This window comes from Cupressus sempervirens, chromosome 2, assembly GCF_028749045.1.
Source record: "Cupressus sempervirens isolate cs-2001-9-10 chromosome 2, ASM2874904v1, whole genome shotgun sequence".
NCBI classification, from domain to species: domain Eukaryota; kingdom Viridiplantae; phylum Streptophyta; class Pinopsida; order Cupressales; family Cupressaceae; genus Cupressus; species Cupressus sempervirens.
In genome coordinates, this window is record NC_143119.1 from 481,015,119 (window position 1) to 481,034,981 (window position 19,863).

The window sequence follows — 19,863 nt, forward strand, 5'->3', positions numbered from 1 at the left end:
CTAAAATCTTCAAAAATTAATTGTGTTTCTATCTTTGGCACTAAAGCTATAAAAGTATTGTTGAAATTTTTAAGGATGAAGCCTCTTTGCCTAGATTCCTCAACAACTTCCCATAAATCCTTTTGAAAAATAAAACTCAGTTTTTGAAAGAACATAGCAAGAAAGCCATCTGGGCCTAGGGCTTTGTCCCCTCCTAAACCTTTTAGAGCTTCCACCACTTCACTCTCTTTGACTGGGTCCATTAATGCTTTGTTTTGGGAGGTTGTAAACTTTTCTGGGATAACATCCTTCAAAAATGGATCTCCCAAGTAGGAAACCACTCTATTCTGCTGAGATGATAGAGCTAAGAACTTGTTTAAACCTGTTTGTCATGACCTTCAAAATAATCTTGTAGACTGTATTACATAAGGAAATTGGTTTGAAATCTTCAAAAATTAATTGTGTTTCTATCTTTGGCACTAAAGCTATAAAGGTATTGTTGAAATTTGTAAGGATGAAGCCTCTTTCCCTAGATTCCTCAACAACTTCCCATAAATCCTTTTGAAAAATAAAACTCAATTTTTGAAAGAACATAGCAAGAAAGCCATTTGGGCCTAGGGCTTTGTCCCCTCCTAAACCTTTTAGAGCTTCCACCACTTCACTCTCTTTGACTGGGTCCATTAATGCTTTGTTTTGGGAGGCTGTAATCTTTTCTAGGATAACATTCAGCACTTCATCCACCTCATTCTGATTCTTAACTATCTGCTGACCTCTATGAGAGAAAAAATTTAATGCTTCCAAATTAATTGCTTCTTTATCCTGGATGAGAGCCCCTTCAGCATTTGCCCTTCATATTTTAACTAAACTATGAAAGAATTTAGTATTCCTATCCCCCTTCTTTAACCATACTTCTCTTGATTTCTGTCTCCAGTAAACTATGGAGGAAACTCTGTAGTTAAGCGCGCTCAGGCTGGAGTAGTACTGGGATGGGTGACCTCCCGAGAAGTCCCGGTGCTTCACCCCTATGAGCATCACCTAGATCCAATGAGTGCTAAGTGTTCCATTTATTCTCATGAGAGATGGATTCATGTTGAATCACTACTCATGAAACATGGGTCATCGAGTTTGACTCAAAATCACACAGTTAAATCCTGATATTCATATCACAACTTCTTCTTTACTTAGACATGCTTCTAATTCCTTCCTACGTAATTTTTCCTCCTTATAGTCCTCCTCAAACATTCCATTTTCTATGACTTTAAGACTTAAAATTTAAGTTTCTCCTCTAAATCTCGTTTTTCATCAAAAATATTGCCAAAATGTTCTCTATTCCAAATCTTCAATTGTACCTTGAGAAATTGTAATTTTTTGAAAAAAATGAAGGCTTTATTTACCTTTCCTTATTGAGGCATTTTTCCACTATTCAGCAATGAGCTTTGCAAATCCTTCTGTTTTCACCCACATAGCCTCAAATTTAAAAGGACACCCGTCTTGAGTATTTTCATCTTGGATCCTCAAACATATTGGAAAGGGATCCAAACCTTGATATGGGAGAATTTCCACTGAACATGACCAATTTGCTTCTGCCCAATTACCCGCCACAAGAAATCTGTCCAACTTTTTCGATATATGCACAAAAACCTCTTGTTTATTTGTCCATGTGAAATCTCCTTTTCTAAACTGAATTTCCACTAGACCACTGTCATTAACAAAATTACTAAACTTTTTGACTTTCTGAAATCCATCCTTTCCCACCCTTTTTGTCGCCCAGGTTCAGAATTGCATTAAAATCCCCTCCAAGGATAGCCACATCATTAACTAGATCTTGCACTTTTGTGGATAGGGTTTGCCATAAGATCCTTTTTTGAGCATTATTATTTGGGTCATAAACATTGAAAACCAAAAAAGAACAGTGCAATTGTTTAACATTAACTCTAACCCATTGCCAATTACTATCCAAGAAAAAATCAGTGATTTCTAAAGTATCTGATCTCCATAAAATAGCCATACCTCTTGAGGCCCCTTGACCTCCTGACAGCAAGCACTCCCATCTTCTGAATTTGTTTTTGAAAAAAAGAAAAATCCTCCTTTATCTTTGTTTCCTGTAGCAACACCAAGTCCGGTTTCGATTAATCAAGACATCTTTTGATCAATTGAATCTCGTCAAAGACATTGCAGCCCCTGACATTCCATGATAAGGTTTTCATGACGCCCGAGAAAAGGCTAAACCTTTTCCCGATCTCAATATTTTTGATTGGCTTGCATCATTGCCTGCCACCTCCAACTTTAATTTGATAGATTTGGGGCCCCTTTTCTTTTTGCTCCCTACATCTGGCTTCTTCTTTTCTAAACTTGTTTGCTCTATTGATCTTTCCTCCTGAATGCCTGGGCATTCAAATATCGAAGATCATTTAAGTTATCTTCCTCTTCTGGAGTCTCCTGAGATGAATCTTCTCCTTCCTTCATGCTGCCACTTTCCATAGTTTCCTCAAAGGATTCACTTAAATTCCTGTTAGGAGATACTTCTATATCCTTGAAAATTTGGTTTTCCTCTTCCAGTATAATCTTCCCACTGTGATCTTGCATTTGTACGAGTGTTTCCATAATATATCCTTCACAGCCTTCTGATATTAAAATTTCAAGCTGGGCAATCTCTCTGTTCTTTTCAGGCAACAATAGCATTGAGGGGGTGGCATTTACCAGTTCATGTGACTCTTTCTCTTGCTCCCGATTTCTCATTTTTAATTCCTCTTCCTTGTTTGCTTCCCATTGTTCCAGAGGGGTTTCTATTACCACTTGAGTTGAAACCTCTTTATCCTCATGCTCCCTAGCATCTTTTTCCATAATAACTTTCTCCGTCACTGCTGACTTTTTTGTAGTTGGTAGCTCTTGATTTTCGCAATGATTGTTTAAATGAGCTTTTAAATGTGAGCAGTTTTCTTTCTCCAACTGACCTTCCCTCCATTCCAAAATCTCTAAGAGTCTATCCACCTCTAACGCTTTCCCTTTCATAAAGTTGTTGTCCCATAAGGCTTCTTCTGGGATTAGATTTTCTTCCCCTTCCCATACCTCTATAGGTTGTTTCCACACTCCATTTTCTGTGCTGAGAGTGATAAAGTCTAGGCATCGATTCCCTTCCTTCATATTGACTAGAATCCTTAGGTGGGAGGAAGAGTCCTTAATGCTTAGAACTTTTGCTCTAACATAAGATCCAATCGTGTTCCCAATCTCCACCAAAACCTCCTCCCCCCAATATTCTGCTGGTAAGTTGTAGAGATTAATCCATAAAGGGAATGTCTGCAGCTTTTCTTTACCTAGGTCAAAATTTGGTTCTCAATCCTTCATAAAAATGCCTTTTCCCTCTACAAGGTAAGGGCCATTATTTAAAATTTTCCATTTGTCAAATTTACTCGGAGCCAACCCCATGTAAAAGTTGTTTATTAAGGTTTTCAGTCTATAGTCTTTACCCCATATGGCTTTGCATTCGAACCTTATAGTTCTTACAAAGGGCCATGGGCCTAACCATTTGAAAAAGAAGGCTTTTTCTTTTAAAACCCCTATTGTTTCTTGCCATTTCTCATTATCAATATGAACAGTGGACATTACCTCATAGGTGATATGCTCGTCTAGGCTTTGGGACGAGTCTTTAACTGCCTCTTTCTCCGTCTCCCAGGTTTGTTGCTGCAGTTCAGGCCAATAAAACTTGTGGGCAATCTTTGTGAAATCAAATCTGTCAAACTTTTTGTAGAGCGGTTGTTTTCCTTGGGTCTGGTTTCCCCATTTCCTCTCATTCCACCTGGCTTGTCTTCTTTGTGGAGGATGGAACTGATCATTACGTTGGTTATAGGGCATCGACCTCTGGACATTATTATATCGATTAAAAGGCCATTTGTAATTGGCTTGTTGCCCATAAAACCATCCCTCATGTCAACAGAAACCAAATCAAACATCTACATTCCCTATATGGTTTCCCCTGCCATTTACACGTAGCCTTTGCCTCCAACGTCCAAAGCTCTCCTCTTCTCGCTCTCTCACCATTAATATTGTTTACGGATTTAGATTTATTTTATTAATAATGATATCGACTTTAATAAAATTGAAATTATTTTAATGGAAGATCAATAGTTATTATTTTAATAGTTTAAATAAATAATTACCCTTGAATTATTTTAGAAAATTGACTTAAAATCTAATAGGGGTAATTCTATATTTTATTCGAATATAAGAATGGGTTAATTTGTAAGGGTAAACTATGAATCTCATTTACTTGAAACATGCATTGAAACAAAAACTGAAACCTCACATTTAAACTCAACAATATGTTTTCAAAATCTAACCAAGCTATGAAACCTACACTATGTTATTTGTATGTTGTTTATGTTTTGGGTTTGGGTTGAGTAGAGTGTTGACCAATTTTAGGACGTCTACCAGAGGCTTGGGAGTTCTATGATTGTGATAATTATGTTGATTTGATCTTCAGCTTTTAAACTCAATCATGGTAATGTGTCGGTAGCTCTATAATGAGTTTGATTATATTGTTGGTTATTGCTTTCAGTGTCATTGTGGGATAGCGAGATGAATGCTATGATATATTTGACTTAACCATTTTGAGTCTTCGATCGGTATTTTTGGGACACTTTCTAGTTGCTTGTAAAGAACTCATGGGTTAGTGTGATTTATCTTTTGATGCTTTCCAATCACTTGTATAGGACTGAGGTGATATTATATGATTATTTGATTTGTGTTTTTATGAGCTTAGGGTAGGTTATCTATATGTAATGTTGGGAAGTGGCTTACAATGGAGGTCAAGGCCCTCAGTGGTTGCCAAGGTAACCCATTGTAAGTTGTTTAATAAGTGAAAACACTATACTAAATGAGAGTAAAATGAACCTAATAAGAGTCTTTGTATGTTCTCGCCCATGCCTCTAGTGCTAGTACACACTAGGATGGAGTAGAGAGAACGCTTGGTTGCGACCATGCATCATTAGTATGCCTTGTCAATACAAGAGGATACTAGTGTTGCATGGAGTCTCTAGGGGGCCGGGTCAAGTTAGACTGACAGGGTAACTCTAGCATTGATTCATGCGATGACACTTGCCCGCTTACATAGTAGAATTCTTATGTGTCTTTGTGTGCCTCTGGGTCTAGATATCAATTTATCTTGGAACCTTCAAGTTAGATTACTTTTAGGGTTTTTTGGACTTAGAGAGTACTTTTGATATTTGGATTGATACCCTATTTAAGACTTGAGACTATCTCCTTAGCACGGTGGGAGTGCGCCTTTTTGGGTTACCACGCAGTTAGGTGGTAGTGCTTTTTACTCTTACCATTGAGATTCGTCCGTTGATGCCATGGTTGGAGTTTTTTGTCTGCATTTTCTTTCATTCTATCTTGTGCATTGTGATGGATGGTTATATCTTTATGATGGATGATTTAACTTATTGTATTGTACTTTGTTTCATGGATCCAAAAGGGATGATGTATCTATTTTTATAAATGTATATTCTTTTCACCTTTCATACCCTGTGACATGTACAGTGGATGATTGAGCATTCCGAATTTTATTGTCAAGTGGCATTCGGAACAAATGTATATTATTTAAATGGAATTGGACTTATAATTATTCTTTCATGTGGATGTGGTATTTATTAGACTTAGTATTAATTAAACTTAAATGTAATTCAACCTCTTGGGATCCTTAAGGAATGTAATCTGTTATGTTTGCTTTTGTATGATTGTATGTTATTGCTTCCGCTACTTCATGTTTCATGTGTCTGTAATTCTTTTTTTGAAAAACAAATGTTTGGCAAACTTAGTAAAACTTTAGGTTAATTCTTTTGGATCCCTTGGCGAGGTGTTACAAATTCTTTCATGCATCTTTTAGACAATTAACATCAAATACACAATCACTGAGATAAATAGAAGCTACCTAACACACATACAAAATTTTGAATAGATCACATAAGTATAAAAACAAATTTTTAAAGGAAAAGAATTGAACATACTATAAAGTTAAACATAGTGGTCACTGTCAAATGTCTATAATATTCATGGATTATGAAATCCATAAAATCAAAAGTACAAAATATATATCAAGATAAGAGCTAGAGTGTAGAAGACTAAGGTTCATGGTAGCCTGTGTCCTACGAATACGCCTTAAGATAAGTCATGCAAGACACTAGAGCCATCCTCTCTCCCTATGTTTGAGGTTGAATCTCAGGGGCATCCTCGTCCTCGTCCTCATCCTCGCCCACATAATTCTCATCATCAGACTCATCCATCATTCCTAGCCTCAAACACCTACACTCGGTCTCCTCGCACTCTAGCCTCCTCGACTACCATCGCTACTACCTTTGCCTCCCAATCCACCTGATCAGCCCACTCCCCATCTTCATCACTAAAGACAAGATTAGCGATCTCTGTGTTTCACTTTCCATGTGGATCAACAATCTCTAATAAAATTAGCGATGTATCGATGCCTTGGATTTGTCTATGGCAAAGGAAAATGTTGTAGTTAACAAAGACAAGTTCATTCAATTCTCGCACAAACAATGGGGAATGCAAGTAAATTTGTACTTCGTAGAAGCCTCCTCCAAATGCTTACTTTAACTCCTCTCAATGCTTAAGTGCAAGCTATAAAGTTGCACAAACAATCAACAATCGATATGGGAAACCCCAATACTCTTCTCTAACTATTTTCTCTCTATCACAAGCATTAGCAAAGGATTGAATGACCTTTTTAGGTCAAATAGATGTTATAAAAAGCACAAACAATTCACTTAACTCTTTTATTTTATTATTTTTGGCACTTTATGAGTCTCATTGTGAGTCTCGTTGTTGGGAGAGTCCAAAGCTCGAGACTCTGAGAGTTAGGAGAGTCCTTGGACTGTGGACTAGCGAGTCCATGGTGACTCTGCCAAGACTGTCAATTCAGAGTCCAGAAACTATTTGCCTCAAAAATGTGGACTTGAGCTCGAACTCACAGTCCCATATCTATGCCTCAAATGTTCCATTAGAGTTTGAAACACGTATTTGTAACAGTAAAGTGTAAAATTGTAAATAGTAACATTGTAACTGTGACTCAAAGGAGATTGATATCTTTACTTTTATTCGTTGGAGAATTTTAATTCTTTGGATTTTGTTAGTGCATTGAATTATCTCTCCATTGGTTTTGATCTCATGTTAAGTGGCTTTGTTTCTATTCGAGGATAAATGGCGAGTCCTAGCGCAAGAATTCATTGAAATTTAATGACTATAATTTTTATTGCTTTGATAATACAACATACCATATATCTAATCTAATGAAAGGTTTAAAATGCCACATATGATTGAAAGAGGTTAAGGAGGATCTAATTAGTCTTCTATAACTGTTGCAATCCATGGTGTGTTCAATCAAAGGAAGGTATTCTCGAAATTATTTGCAACTTTACATCTTATGTGTTTCCAAAACACCAATATCTGTCGATCGAACAAAAAAAAAAATTAATAATCATAAATCATAATTGAGATGCAACCAAAAAGAAGGAAACCAACAAGAAAATAAAAAATTATCGAGCCCTAAGGCACATCATTCGACAATTTAGGCAAAAATCATCAAACTTCATGTTTCGTGTCAATTTTTGTCAAAAAATCACCAAGCCAATTCAGCGAGTCAAAAAAAATTGGCCGGCTCAAGCCGAATGGCTGAATTGGATGAATCATAGTGATTCTCATTTCTTTGACATACATATATATATACATATACAAGCATCCAAACAAACAGCATCGCCCCAAAACAAATCACACATCTGCCACATCCATGTTCGGATCCACACCCAAATCAAGTGACTTAGTCCAAAACAGATAGAGAAGCTTTATATAGGTTCTAAAAGACACCAAAAATATAAATAAAGGAATTGAATAACAAAAAAAAATAGAAAATCATGTTATCAGCTCAAATTTACAAAACTCAATGTAAAGTAGCTCACTTATCAATGGCCTCAAAGAAGCTGACGAACAAATAAATAAAAACTCCTGTTGTCAACTGAAATTTACATAACTCATAGCTCACATATCAATGATTCATGTGACTTAACAATAAAAAGCAGTGTAGTTCTGAAATCAACTGTAGTTTAGGATTCTAACTTGATTTTTTCAAAATCCTAATTTTTAAGAGCAGTTTCTTCAACATGTAGCTCAATTATAACTAATGTTGACGTCATGGAATATGTTGTCATTTCAGCATTTTTTTGTCAAAGTGTCTTAAAAAGGGTCAAAATATGATGTCATTTCAGCATTTTTTTTGTCAATGTGAAGATGTCATATCGGCATTTTTTTGTCAAGGTACCTGAAAAGGTCATACTTCAGCACTCAATCATGATCATAACTGCAGCATCACATGATTTGTCACTGTCTAGATCTAAGAAATATATTCCATTCAAATATGGATAGTCATATAGCATCACATGATATATCATTAAATTAAACATTAAATCAAGTACTATAACAACTAAAAATGCATTCAAGTCTAGGATTCTAACCCAATGTTGACAGAGATAACAAGGAAAAATCTTCTTAACATTCATCCACTACAACTGAACATAAAACAGCTAAGAACTCTGCCGAAACAAAGCAAGAAACGCTAGAAAATTCCTCCCTACATTTAAAACAAATTGACGAAGAAGACTCTGAAATAGCAATCTGAAGTAGCTATAAATGATGTGAAATAAACTTCTTAACATTCATCCACTACAACTGAACATAAAACAGCTAAGAACTCTGCCGAAACAAAGCATGAAACGCTAGAAAATTCCTCCCTACATTTAAAACAAATTGACGAAGAAGACTCTGAAATAGCAATCTGAAGTAGCTATAAATGATGTGAAATAAACTAAGTCATAAAGCAAAACCAAGATATCTGTTACATGGTTCACAAATGAAGAAAAATAAAACCGCCGCCATTTCCACTTAGGGTTCCAAGACCAGATGATTGTAGAATGTGAAATCAGAATGACACAAACTCTGAATAAATGGGAGGGCGACTTGTAAGATTTCGAGTTTGGGTTAAATATTAACAGACCTGGGCTTCCAAAACTTTGCCGAAGCGGCTGAAGGTGCTCTCCAGCTCTCTATCAGTGGTGTCCCACGACAGACCCCCAACAAACACGCGGTAATCCTCCTTCCCAGACATTGCTTCTCTGATACCAGAAAGACAAACTTAAAAAAGAAAATACAATATACCAAACAGAGAAAAAATACAAGTAAAACCCTAGGCCAAATCCAGCAAAAAGCCGAACAATTTAACAGCACACAAATTTTACTTACAGTACCCTGAACACAAGTAACAAAAGAAAACAGCCTCTCTGTTGAAACACGACTCAACCAACGTAAAAAATGAAGAGAGTCGAAACAAGAGGCGCTGTATGAGTTACGAACTTTTTAGGGTAAAAGAACAATGGAAAACCTAAAAAGTTCGGGATACTCCTTTATTCGAGTGATTTACGTTTGCTCTCGGTTGAACATCCTCTTTCCATTCTTAAATATCTCAAAGCAACATAATTTAAGTAGGCATTTATCTAAACTAGCTTATATATACCTCTATATATATTACGCCAAGAGTACTCGTTCTCGAGGCGCCTATTTTCATTTAATCTCGAGATTATTTCACTCACAATTGGGATTTATGAAAATGAAAATAGGCGCCTCGAGAACGATTACTCTCGACGTAATATGTATAGAAGTATATATAAGCTAGTGACAATCGCGGCGCAACACGAAAAGTATTTTTAAAATTTTTTCTATTTTTTAAAGGTTAGTGCTGAATTATTTATTTCTTTTTAAATACAATTGTATAAACTTACTATAAAAATGTAATAGTGTAAACTTACTATAAAATTATTTTTAAATATTTTATTTTTTAATTCTATATATGGTGTTTATTTGCATCACTTTAATTCAGTTTTATTTTAAGCATATTGTTACGTAAAATGGTATATTGAAGAGTAGAGTTATACTTAGGGTTAGGGTTAGTGTTAGGGTTGGGGCTATTGTTAAGGTTTGAGTTATGGATAGGGTTTGAGTTATGGTCAGGAATAGAGTTACAATTAGAGTCAAGATTAGCATTAGGGTTAGGGATAGGGCTATTTTTAGGATTATGAGTCTTGTTAGGGTTATAGTTAGGGTTAGGTTTAGAATTAGAGTTAGAGTTAATGTTAGGATTAGGGTAAGAATTTGGGTTACAAATATAGTTAGGGTTAGGGTTAAGGTAAGGGCGAGGGTAAGAATAAGGGTTTAGGTTACAAATATAGTTAGGGTTAGGATTAGAATTAGAGTTAGGGTTTGAGTTAGAGGTAGAGTTAAAATTGGAGCTCGAATAAGGGCTAGAGTTAGAGTTGAAATTAGGGTTATAATTAGGATTAAAATTAGGATTAGGGTTAGGGTTAAAATTAGATTTACGATTAGAGTTAGAGAAAGGGGTAGAGAAAGGGTTAGTTTTAGGGTGATGGTTAAGGTTGGGTTTATATTTAGAGTTAGGGTTGTATATAGAGTTACATTAGGGTTAAGGTTAGGGTAAGGGTTTGAGTCGGGGTTAAGGTTAGGGTTAGGGTTAGGGCTATGGTTTTCGTCTAGATTAAAGTAAGGGTTAAGGTTAGAGTTAGAGTTTTGAGTCAGGGTTAAGGTTAGAGTTAGGGTTAGGTTATGGTTTTAGTGAAGGTTAAACTAAGGATTAGGGTTAGGATTAGAGTCTAATTATAGTAGAGTTAGATTTACAGTTAGGGTTATATTTAGGGTTAGAGTTAGGGGTAGGATTATGGTTTTAAAAAAGTAATTTTCTTTTTGGCATATTGTAATGTAAAATGTTATAGTCAAACATAGATATATGGTTAGGGACAAAGTTACCATTACAGTTAATGTTAACCTTATTGATAGAATAAGAGTTAGGGTTAGCATTAGGGTTAGGGATGGAGTTAGGGTTAGGGTTTGAGTTATGGTTAAGGTTAGGGTTAGAGTTATGGTTATGGTTATTGTTAGAGTTATGGTTATGGTTATTGTTAGAGTTATGTTTATGGTTAAGGTTAGGGTTAGAGTTATGGTTATGATTAAGGTTCGGATTAGAGTTATGTTTATGATTAAGGTTAGGGTTAGAGTTATGGTCATAGTTAAGGTTAGGGTTAGAGTTATGGTTATGGTTAGGGTTAGTGTTATAGTAAGGCTAGGGTTAGGGTTTGAGTTGGGGTTAAGGTTAGAGTCAAGGTTAGGGTTTGAGGTAGGATTAAAGTAAGGGTTAGGATTAGGGTTAGGGTTCGATTATGGTAGAATTGGATTTAGGGTTAGAGTTAAGGGTTAGATTTATGCTCATGGTTAAGGTTAGGGTTAGAGTTATGGTTATGGTTAGGGTTAGGGTTATTATAGGGCTCGAGTTAGGGTTATTGTAGGGATAGGGTTAGGGTTTGAGTCAGGGTTAAGGTTAGATTTAGGATTAGGGTTAAGGTTAGAGTTTAATTATGGTAGAGTTAGATTTAGGGTTAGAGTTAGGGATAGAGTTATGTTTATGGTTAAGTTTAGGGTTAGAGTTTTGCTCATGGTTAAGGTTAGGGTTAGATTTATTGTTATGGTTAGGGTTAGGGTTATAGTAGGGCCAAGGTTAGGGTTAGGGTTAGGGTTAGGGCTTGAGTAAGGGTTAAGGTTCTAGAGTTATGGTTAGGGAAAAGTTTTGAGCCATGATTAAAGTTAGGGTTAGGGTTATGGTTAGAGTCCAATTATGGTAGAGTTAGATTTAGGGTTAGAGTTAGGGACAACTTAATGTTTATGGTTAAGGTTAGTGTTAAGGTGAGGGTTAGGGTTAGAGTTAGAGTTAAGGTTAGGGTTGAGGTCAGAATTAAGGTTAGGGTTAGTGTTAAGGTTAGGGTTAGGGTTAGAGTTAGAGTTAGGGTTAGCATTAGGATGAAAATTAGGGTAAGGGATAGGGTTTGAATTAGAGTTAGGGTTCTTGTTAGGGTTAGGTTTACAATTAGAGCTAGAGTTGGGATCAGGGTTAGAGTTACAGTCAGGGTTGGAGTTAGAGTCAGGGTTAGGGTTAGGTTTAAAATTAGAGCTAAAGTTGGGATTAGGGTTAGGGTTAGAAATATAGTTAGGATTAGAGATAGAATTAGGGTTAGGGTAAGGGTAAGAAGTAGGGTGAGGGTTAGAATTAGGGTTACAAATATAGTTAGGGTTAGTGTTAGGGTTAGAATAAGAGTTAGGGTTAGGGTTATAGATAGAGTTAGAATTAGAGTTAGAATAAGGGTTGGAGTTAGAGTTAGAGTTAGAGTTAGAGTTAGAGTTAGAGTTAGGGTTATATTTAGGGTTAGAATTAAGGTTAGGATTATTATTAGTTTTAGAGTTAGGGTTAGGGTTAGTGTTAGGGTTAGGGTTAGGGTTAGCATTAGGGTTAGTGTTAGGGTTAGGGTTAGGATTAGCATTAGGGTTAGGGTTACAATTAGAGTTAGAGTTAAAATTAGAGGTAGTGTTAGTGTTAGTGTTAGTGTTAGTGTTAGTGTTAGTGTTAGTATAAGAGTTAGAGTTAGAATTAGAGTTAGAGTTAGGGTTCAAGTTAGAGTTAGAGTTAAAGTTAGAGATAGAGTTGTGGTCAGGGTTAGATTAGGGTTAGGTTAAAGTTACCTGATTAGATTTAGGGTTAGGGTAAGAGTTAAGGCTAGGTTTAGGATTAGAATTAGGGTTAGTGTTAGAGTTAGAGTTATATATAGTGTTAGGGTTAGGATTAGGGGTAGGTTTATAGTCAAAGTTAGGGTTAGGGTTACAAAAAGAGTCAAAGTTAGAGTTAGGGATAGAATTAGGGGTAGGGTTAGAATTAGAGATAAAGTTAAAGTTGGAATTAGCGTTAGAGTTAGAGTTATAGTTAGATCCAGGGTAAGAATCAAGGTTAGAATTAGGGTTAGGATTAGAATTAGCATTAGAGTTAGAGTTAGGGTTAGAATTAGGGTTACGGTAAGAATTAGAGTTAGAGTTATAGTTAGGGTTAGAGTTAGGAACAGAGTTATAGTCAGGGTTAGAATTAGGTTAGGGTTAGAGCTAGAATTGGGGTTAGGGTTAGAATTAGGGTTATATAGGTTCGGGTTAGGATTAGGGGTAGAATTAGAGTTAGAATTAGGGTTAGAGTTAGAATTAGGGTTACAAATATAATTAGGGTTACAGATTGAGTTAGAGCTAGAGTTAGGGTAAGGGTAACAATTAGGGTTAGGGCTAGAATTAGGGTTACAAATAAAGTTAGGGTTAGAATTAGGGTTAGGGTTAGGGTTAGATTTAGAGGTAGGATTTGAGCTAGAGTTAGAGTTAGAATTAGAATTAGAACAAGAGTTGGAGTTAGAGGTGGGGTTAGAATTAGGGCTAGGATTATGATTAACATAAGGGTTATGGTTAGAGTTAGGGTTAGCATTAGGGTTAGGGTTATAATTAGTGTTAGTGTTAGTGTTAGTGTTAGTGTTAGTGTTAGTGTTAGTGTTAGTGTTAGTGTTAGTGTTAGTGTTAGTGTTAGTGTTAGTGTTAGGGTTAGAGTTGGGGCTAGAATTGAGGCTAGGGTTAGGGTTAGGGATCAATTTAGAGTTAAAGTTGGAGATAGAGTTGGGGTTAGGGTTAGGGCTGGAGTTAGGGTTAGATTTAGGTTAAGAGTTAGAGTTAGGGTTAGAATTAGGATTGGGTTTATAATTAGAATTAGGGTTAGGATTAGAGTTAGAGTTACATATAGTGTTAGGGTTAGATTAGGGTTAGAGTTATGGATACAATTAGAGTTAGAGTTATAATTATAGTTAGGGTTAGAGTTAGAGTTAGAGTTAGAGTTAGAGTTAGAGTTAGAGTTAGAGTTATAGTTAGAGTTAGGGTTAGAATTAGGGGTAGGGGTAGGGTTAGGGTTAGAGATAGAGTTGGAGTTAGAGTTAGGGTTAGAGTTAGAATATGGGTCAAAATTAGGGTTAGATTTAGCGTTAGAATTAGCATTAGAGTTAGAATTAGAGTTAGGACTAGAGTTATAGTGAGGCTTAGGGTTAGGGCTAGAATTAGGGTTAGGGTTAGAATTAGCATTAGATTTAGGATTATAAAGGATTAAGGTTAGGGTTAGGGGGAGAATTAAAGTTAGAGATAGAGTTAGAGTTAGAGTTAGAGTTAGGGTTAGGGTTAAAATTAGAATTATCTAGTTAGAGTTAGAGTTAGAGTTAGAGTTAGGGTTTATGTTATTATTACGGTTAAGATAATTTTTGGTTTACTAATCATATTATAGCTGATGTTAGTGTTATTATTACACTTTACCTTGGTGTTAGGATAACTGACATGTTAGATTTTAATATGGGTTAGTTCTATTATAGTGCCCATGATTAGTGCTATTGTGATATAAGTTATTAACCTTTTTAATAATGTAATCCCTCCCCCCCTCTCTCTCTCTCTAACTACACCCATTAATATCTCCCCCCACTATCTAAATATACCCTCTCTCTCTGTAGTCTCTAGTAATGCCCTCTAATCTGTCTCTTTAATCTCTAGATACACCCACTTATCTCTCCCACCCTACTTTCTAGATACTCCTCCTAATCTCTCTCTCCCTTTATGCTCTCTCTCTCTCTCTCTCTCTCTCTCTCTCTCTCTCTCTCTCTCTCTCTCTCTCTCTCTCTCTCTCTCTCTCTCTCTCTCTCTCTCTCTCTCTCTCTCTAGATACACCTCATAATCTATTTTTCTCTCTCTCCCTCTCTACATAAAACATGCCTCTATAAGAAACATAATATGAGCTCCTTTTCTACAGGTATGCTCTCTCTCTCTCTCTCTCTCTCTCTCTCTCTCTCTCTCTCTCTCTCTCTCTCTCTCTATAGGTGTGTGTATATACATATTATCACTTATAAAAAATATAATATTATTTCTAGTTACTTGTGCATATAGGGTTAGGCTAAGGTATATAATTTACTAAATGATTAGTACAATCATATATAGAGTAAGAGTTAAAGTTAGGATCCAAGGTTTACAATTTCATTTATATGACACTCAGTGTTATGGTTAGGGTTAATAAGTGGTTAAATGTTACACTAAAATAAGGGACAGGGTTAAGGGAAGTATGAGATTTAGGTGTAGTGTTGGAGTATTTGGAGTACAACTATGGTCAAATTTGGGATATATGCTATACAAATGACTTGAATAGTGGAAAAATTAATTCATGAAAGGGAAGTTATAAGTCCCAACACAACAATTCAGATGATGTTAAAAGTGTGAAAGAATATATAAGAGTCAATTTTATGAAAATTATTTCTCCATGATGATGTGAGAACATTATATATTGTTGAATTTTTAATAATTGATTAAGAATTGTAATCAATAAATCTCCCTATCATTAAGGAATCTATTTAGACTTATGATTTTCTTTCTTAATTAATATATTTAGTAGCCACATCCATTGAATAAATTTTTCGTACAACAATAAATTTATTTTGTCTTGTTCTCTTCTCCATGAAAGTTACATTGAACAATGGAGAAATAATATTGCCAATACAACTAATTAGAAGTAAAAATTTGAAAACGGAGACAAGAATGAACTATATACAAAAAATATATCTGTGATGGTCTAAATACATGTCACATTCTTCAATGATTAGGATTCTTTTGTGACCTTTATTTGAACAATGATTGTGAAATACTTCTTTCATCATTGAGGGAAACCCATCCACTTTTGTAGATGTGTCACACGGAAATTTTTATGCATCTTCCATATGCATTTCTTCCATTTCCTCAACATAGTCAATTGGAAATATTGCTTCTCTACAACTTTAATTATAGTTGTGTGCGCCTCTTTAATTATTTGTAGGCATTTGTCAAACTCAATCTTGAAGAAATCATTTGATATCATTGAAGTAGTTAGGCTCTAGTATCCAATAATGTTTGATTCTCTATTCGAGGTATCCATAACTGAAATAGTAACCTGCAAACTTATAAACAAAAATCAACATATGGAAATAATCATAATGAAAAAGTATTAATAGTTAACATAAATTCTTTCAAATGAATAATGTTCAAAATAACATAAATAAAAATCAAAACTATTTCAAATGAAATAGTTAGATTGTAATGTCTAAAATATGGTGGCATTGTCTTCCACTTTTCAAACATTACAAACATAAATGTAAAACTAAATTGAAACATACACATTAAAAATCTACAAAAGAAATGTATTATCAAATATCTAAATCAAATAGTTTTTGAATCCTAAATCTACATCAAACATACAAGGCTAAACTATATGGAACTTTAATCTACTCCTATTCAAATACTCTAATTGCTCCAATAATCTCCATCTCTTCCTCCCTGCAAAAACACAAAATGAAAATGAAACGAGGAGACTTTGTTTTATAATTTATGAGAGAACCCTCATATCCCCCAATAGATGTCTTTTGACATTCCATGAATTTGTTTCAAATTCCCCCACTCCTCACAAAAAATAAGCATGAATGTGCACGCAAAAAATATATTTAACAAAAAGAAAATGTTTTATATTTAAAATTTTAATTAAGTTATTTCAGCCCTATTTTCTTGGGTTCTATTTTTTTGGCCTTATTTTTTCAGGTCCTATTATTTCGGCATCCATTTGGCTTAATATTATTTTGGCTAGCTATTATTTCAAGAATTTTATTTTATTTTATAATTCAATAATGATAAAATATATACTAAATATATGATTTATCTACTTTAAATAAATCATAAACTTTAATAAAATATAAATTGTATTGATATGGTGGCATTCTCATCCAAATTAATGATAAAATTATGCTTTGAAACATGAAAATATAAATACTTAGAAACATGCAAATGTAAAACTATTGTGAAACATTCAAATCTAAAACATGCAAACCAAAACTATTTTGAAATATGCAAATCTAAAACTAATATGAAACATGCAAATATAAAACTAATTTGAAACATGTACTTTTAAAATATGTAAATGAAAAGTATTATAAAATATATAAATCAAATAGATTTTGAATACAAATCTAAATCTAAATCAAACATGCAAGACTAAACTATTAAATGCAAGCCTAAATAGTTATGAATAGAATTCTAAATCTAAATGAAATTAATTAAAATTGAAATCTAAATCAAATTAGAATATTATAACTAATTTTGAATTTCAATTTATATCTACATCTAAATCTAAATGAAAATGTAAATAAAAAATAGAAATCTCACCTGCAAAAATGTTACTCCAAAACTTCAATATACTCCTATTCAAAAACTCCAATCTAATCCTCCAATAACCTCCACCTCTTCCTTCCTGCAAAAACATAAAATGAAAATGAAATGAGGAGCCCTGGTTTTATAACTTCTGAGAGACTCCTCATATCCCCCAACAAACGTCTCTTCACATTCCACGAATTTGTTTCAAATTCCCTCACTCCCTGCAAAAATTAAGCATGAATGTGCATGCAAAATTATATTTAACAAAAAAAAATCATATTGAAATTATTTCACCCCTATTTTTTCGAGCCCTACTTTTTCGGGCCCTATTATTTCGGGTCTATTATTTCGGCCTCCATTTGGCTTCCTATTATTTCGGCCAGCTATTATTTCAAGAATTCTTTTTTAATATTTAATTTGGAAGTTTGTAACCGCTCCCAATTCTTTTTTATTGACGGAGAATCTTTTTTGGCATATTCTCGTGTTGGGTATTTGTGTTGTGATTGTATAGAATGCCTCTCGGCGTAATTATTAAGTGGCACGAGTTAAAGGAAGCAACTATTTAGGCATCAAAATTTTTAATCTCACCGAGAAGGAAAATTGGTATTTTTTAAACTAGATTATGATAGTTGGATATACATTGGTAAGAGTTTAATTAAAATGATTTAAATATGTCGCTTTTGTATCAATTATTATTATTTGTGTTTATTGTTTTCAATCAATTAATTAGCACTTGTATCACGAGGTGTAATAGTTACATTGATAGTAAGATATAACTTGTTTTATATACTAAGAAATTGAAAGGAGAGAAACTTTTTGTATTTCTCTTTCTCTTTCTTCTCATTCTCCTCCTCCATCTTCCCTTTTCTCCGTACTTATTTTTTCCTTTCTTGTTTTGTATTTCTCTTTCTCTTTCTTCTCATTCTCCTCCTCTATATTCTCTTTTCTCCGTACTTATTTTTTCCTTTCTTGTTTTGTATTTCCTTTTTCATCTTCTTCATTCCCTCTTTTTCTTCTTCTTCTTAGAATGTTTGGAATAACGGAGGGGGGGTGAATCAGTTATCCAAGGTCCAAATGTACAAATAAAACTTTTTACTACTTCAACTTATACTTATGCATGCATTGATCATTCAATATCTTAAACTTTTGCATATTGATGTCCTAGGTCAAAATAACTTTGTAGAAATGTAAACATGAAATACCACAAAATCAACCACACATTTTGACACGAGGATTTTAAGTGGAAACCCTATTTGGAAAAAACCACCAGTAACATGCTACTAATTTTCACTCTTCCGAAGTGAACCATGTGATGAGCCAACCCTATTAAAGGTTACAATGCACACTGTTAAATGTAACCTTGATTAAAGGATTTCTATCACTTTGTTAGGAGTGAACCTTGTTAGAGGACTTTAAAACATTCTATTAGAATGTCACCATGTTAAAGGATTTACTTATGACTGTTAGGTCAACCTTAGTCCAAAGGATTTATCTAGATTAATATAGTTGTTAAAAAGTAACAGCAGGAGTTGATCTGATAATAAAATAACTCACTTGCAGATTACATATCTCACATTCAGTCCTCCATTCTTTTTGGCATTCATCCTCTTCGTCTCTAATAGCTTGTTCACCCTTCAAGCCTTCATCTCCTTACGCCTTCTTGCTTAGTATGCCAACTACAAACTCTTTCATTCAACCACCATACGAAGCAACACTACAAGACTTCTTGTCTTTCTCTGGTTCACACTATGACAAATTGCTTCTGGCCTGGTATCTCCTTATATAGAGAATTTAGATCTTTTGTTGTTTAACCACAATTGTTCATTTTAGGGTTACGTCAAATTCATTGAATTTTTTCATATTTTCCATTTTATACCCTCTGGAAACTTCTCTTACAATCCTCTTTTAATTTGTCTCAAAATGGTTTATCTTGAATTTTGTGCCAACAACTCATCATACTTATCTCCCACCCGCTTCACATAATTCAAGAAATCAACTTTGTTAGCTCAAATTTGTCAAATCTTTAATCAAACTTCGTTTACTATCACTTACTGATAACAATATGTTTGCTTGGCAAACACTGTCTTTTGATGCTCGGTCAAGACTAGGTTGCTCGACATACATTAAGTTTCACTCGATTACTACTGTCATCTTCTCATGCTCGGCACATACTAAGGTTTCTTCACTTGACACCTACTAGATTTCTCTTTGCTCAACACATACTGAACTTACTCCGCTCAGCTTCAACTAACTTGCTACTTGACTTCAATTGTTTGCTCAGTCAGGCTTAGCAGACACATTTCTTTGCATAGCCATATTCTAGTCTTTGCTCAAGTATCATTTCATTATAGCCTTAAGCAGATAAACAATACACTATACCATCAGAGTCTTGCTTGGTCTTAGTGCTCCTTTTATAACCCATATAACTCAACCTTTCTCTAGGTTCTCTTGTTATCCTTTCTTTTCAAATCCTCTTCATCAATCAATCAAATGATAGCATTCAAACCAAAGTAAGCAATTGTCTCACCAACAAGTAGTAGGTTTGACATTAGTGGAAAAATAATGATTGTTCCATGATAGATTTCGTCAATCTTCTTTTCAACACTTCTACTCTTCCTCCATTCTATTATCTTCGTTTAATTGCACTTCTCCTTTTAATTTCTTCTTCATTTTCTTCTTTTTTTAGTTTCACTTTATTCCCTC

General features: G+C 34.5%; 1 protein-coding gene across 2 annotated transcripts in view; it reads right to left on the minus strand.

The window, feature by feature from the left end:
- Positions 1–9,414, minus strand: part of LOC149573123 (glycine-rich RNA-binding protein RZ1C-like) — a 36,126-nt gene extending 26,712 nt beyond the window's left edge. Inside the window, exons 1-2 of one of the 2 annotated variants that reach the window (XM_089814302.1) lie at positions 9,288–9,414; positions 9,038–9,155 (exon numbers count right to left, since the gene is read on the minus strand). In XM_089814302.1, coding sequence (XP_089670428.1) covers positions 9,038–9,148 — 111 coding nt within the window. In that variant the 5' untranslated portion in view covers positions 9,149–9,155; positions 9,288–9,414. Of the gene's footprint in view, positions 1–9,037; positions 9,156–9,282 lie in introns of both variants that reach the window. The other variant, XM_089814301.1, reaches the window with a different exon arrangement.
- Between the last annotated feature and the right edge of the window lie 10,449 nt (positions 9,415–19,863).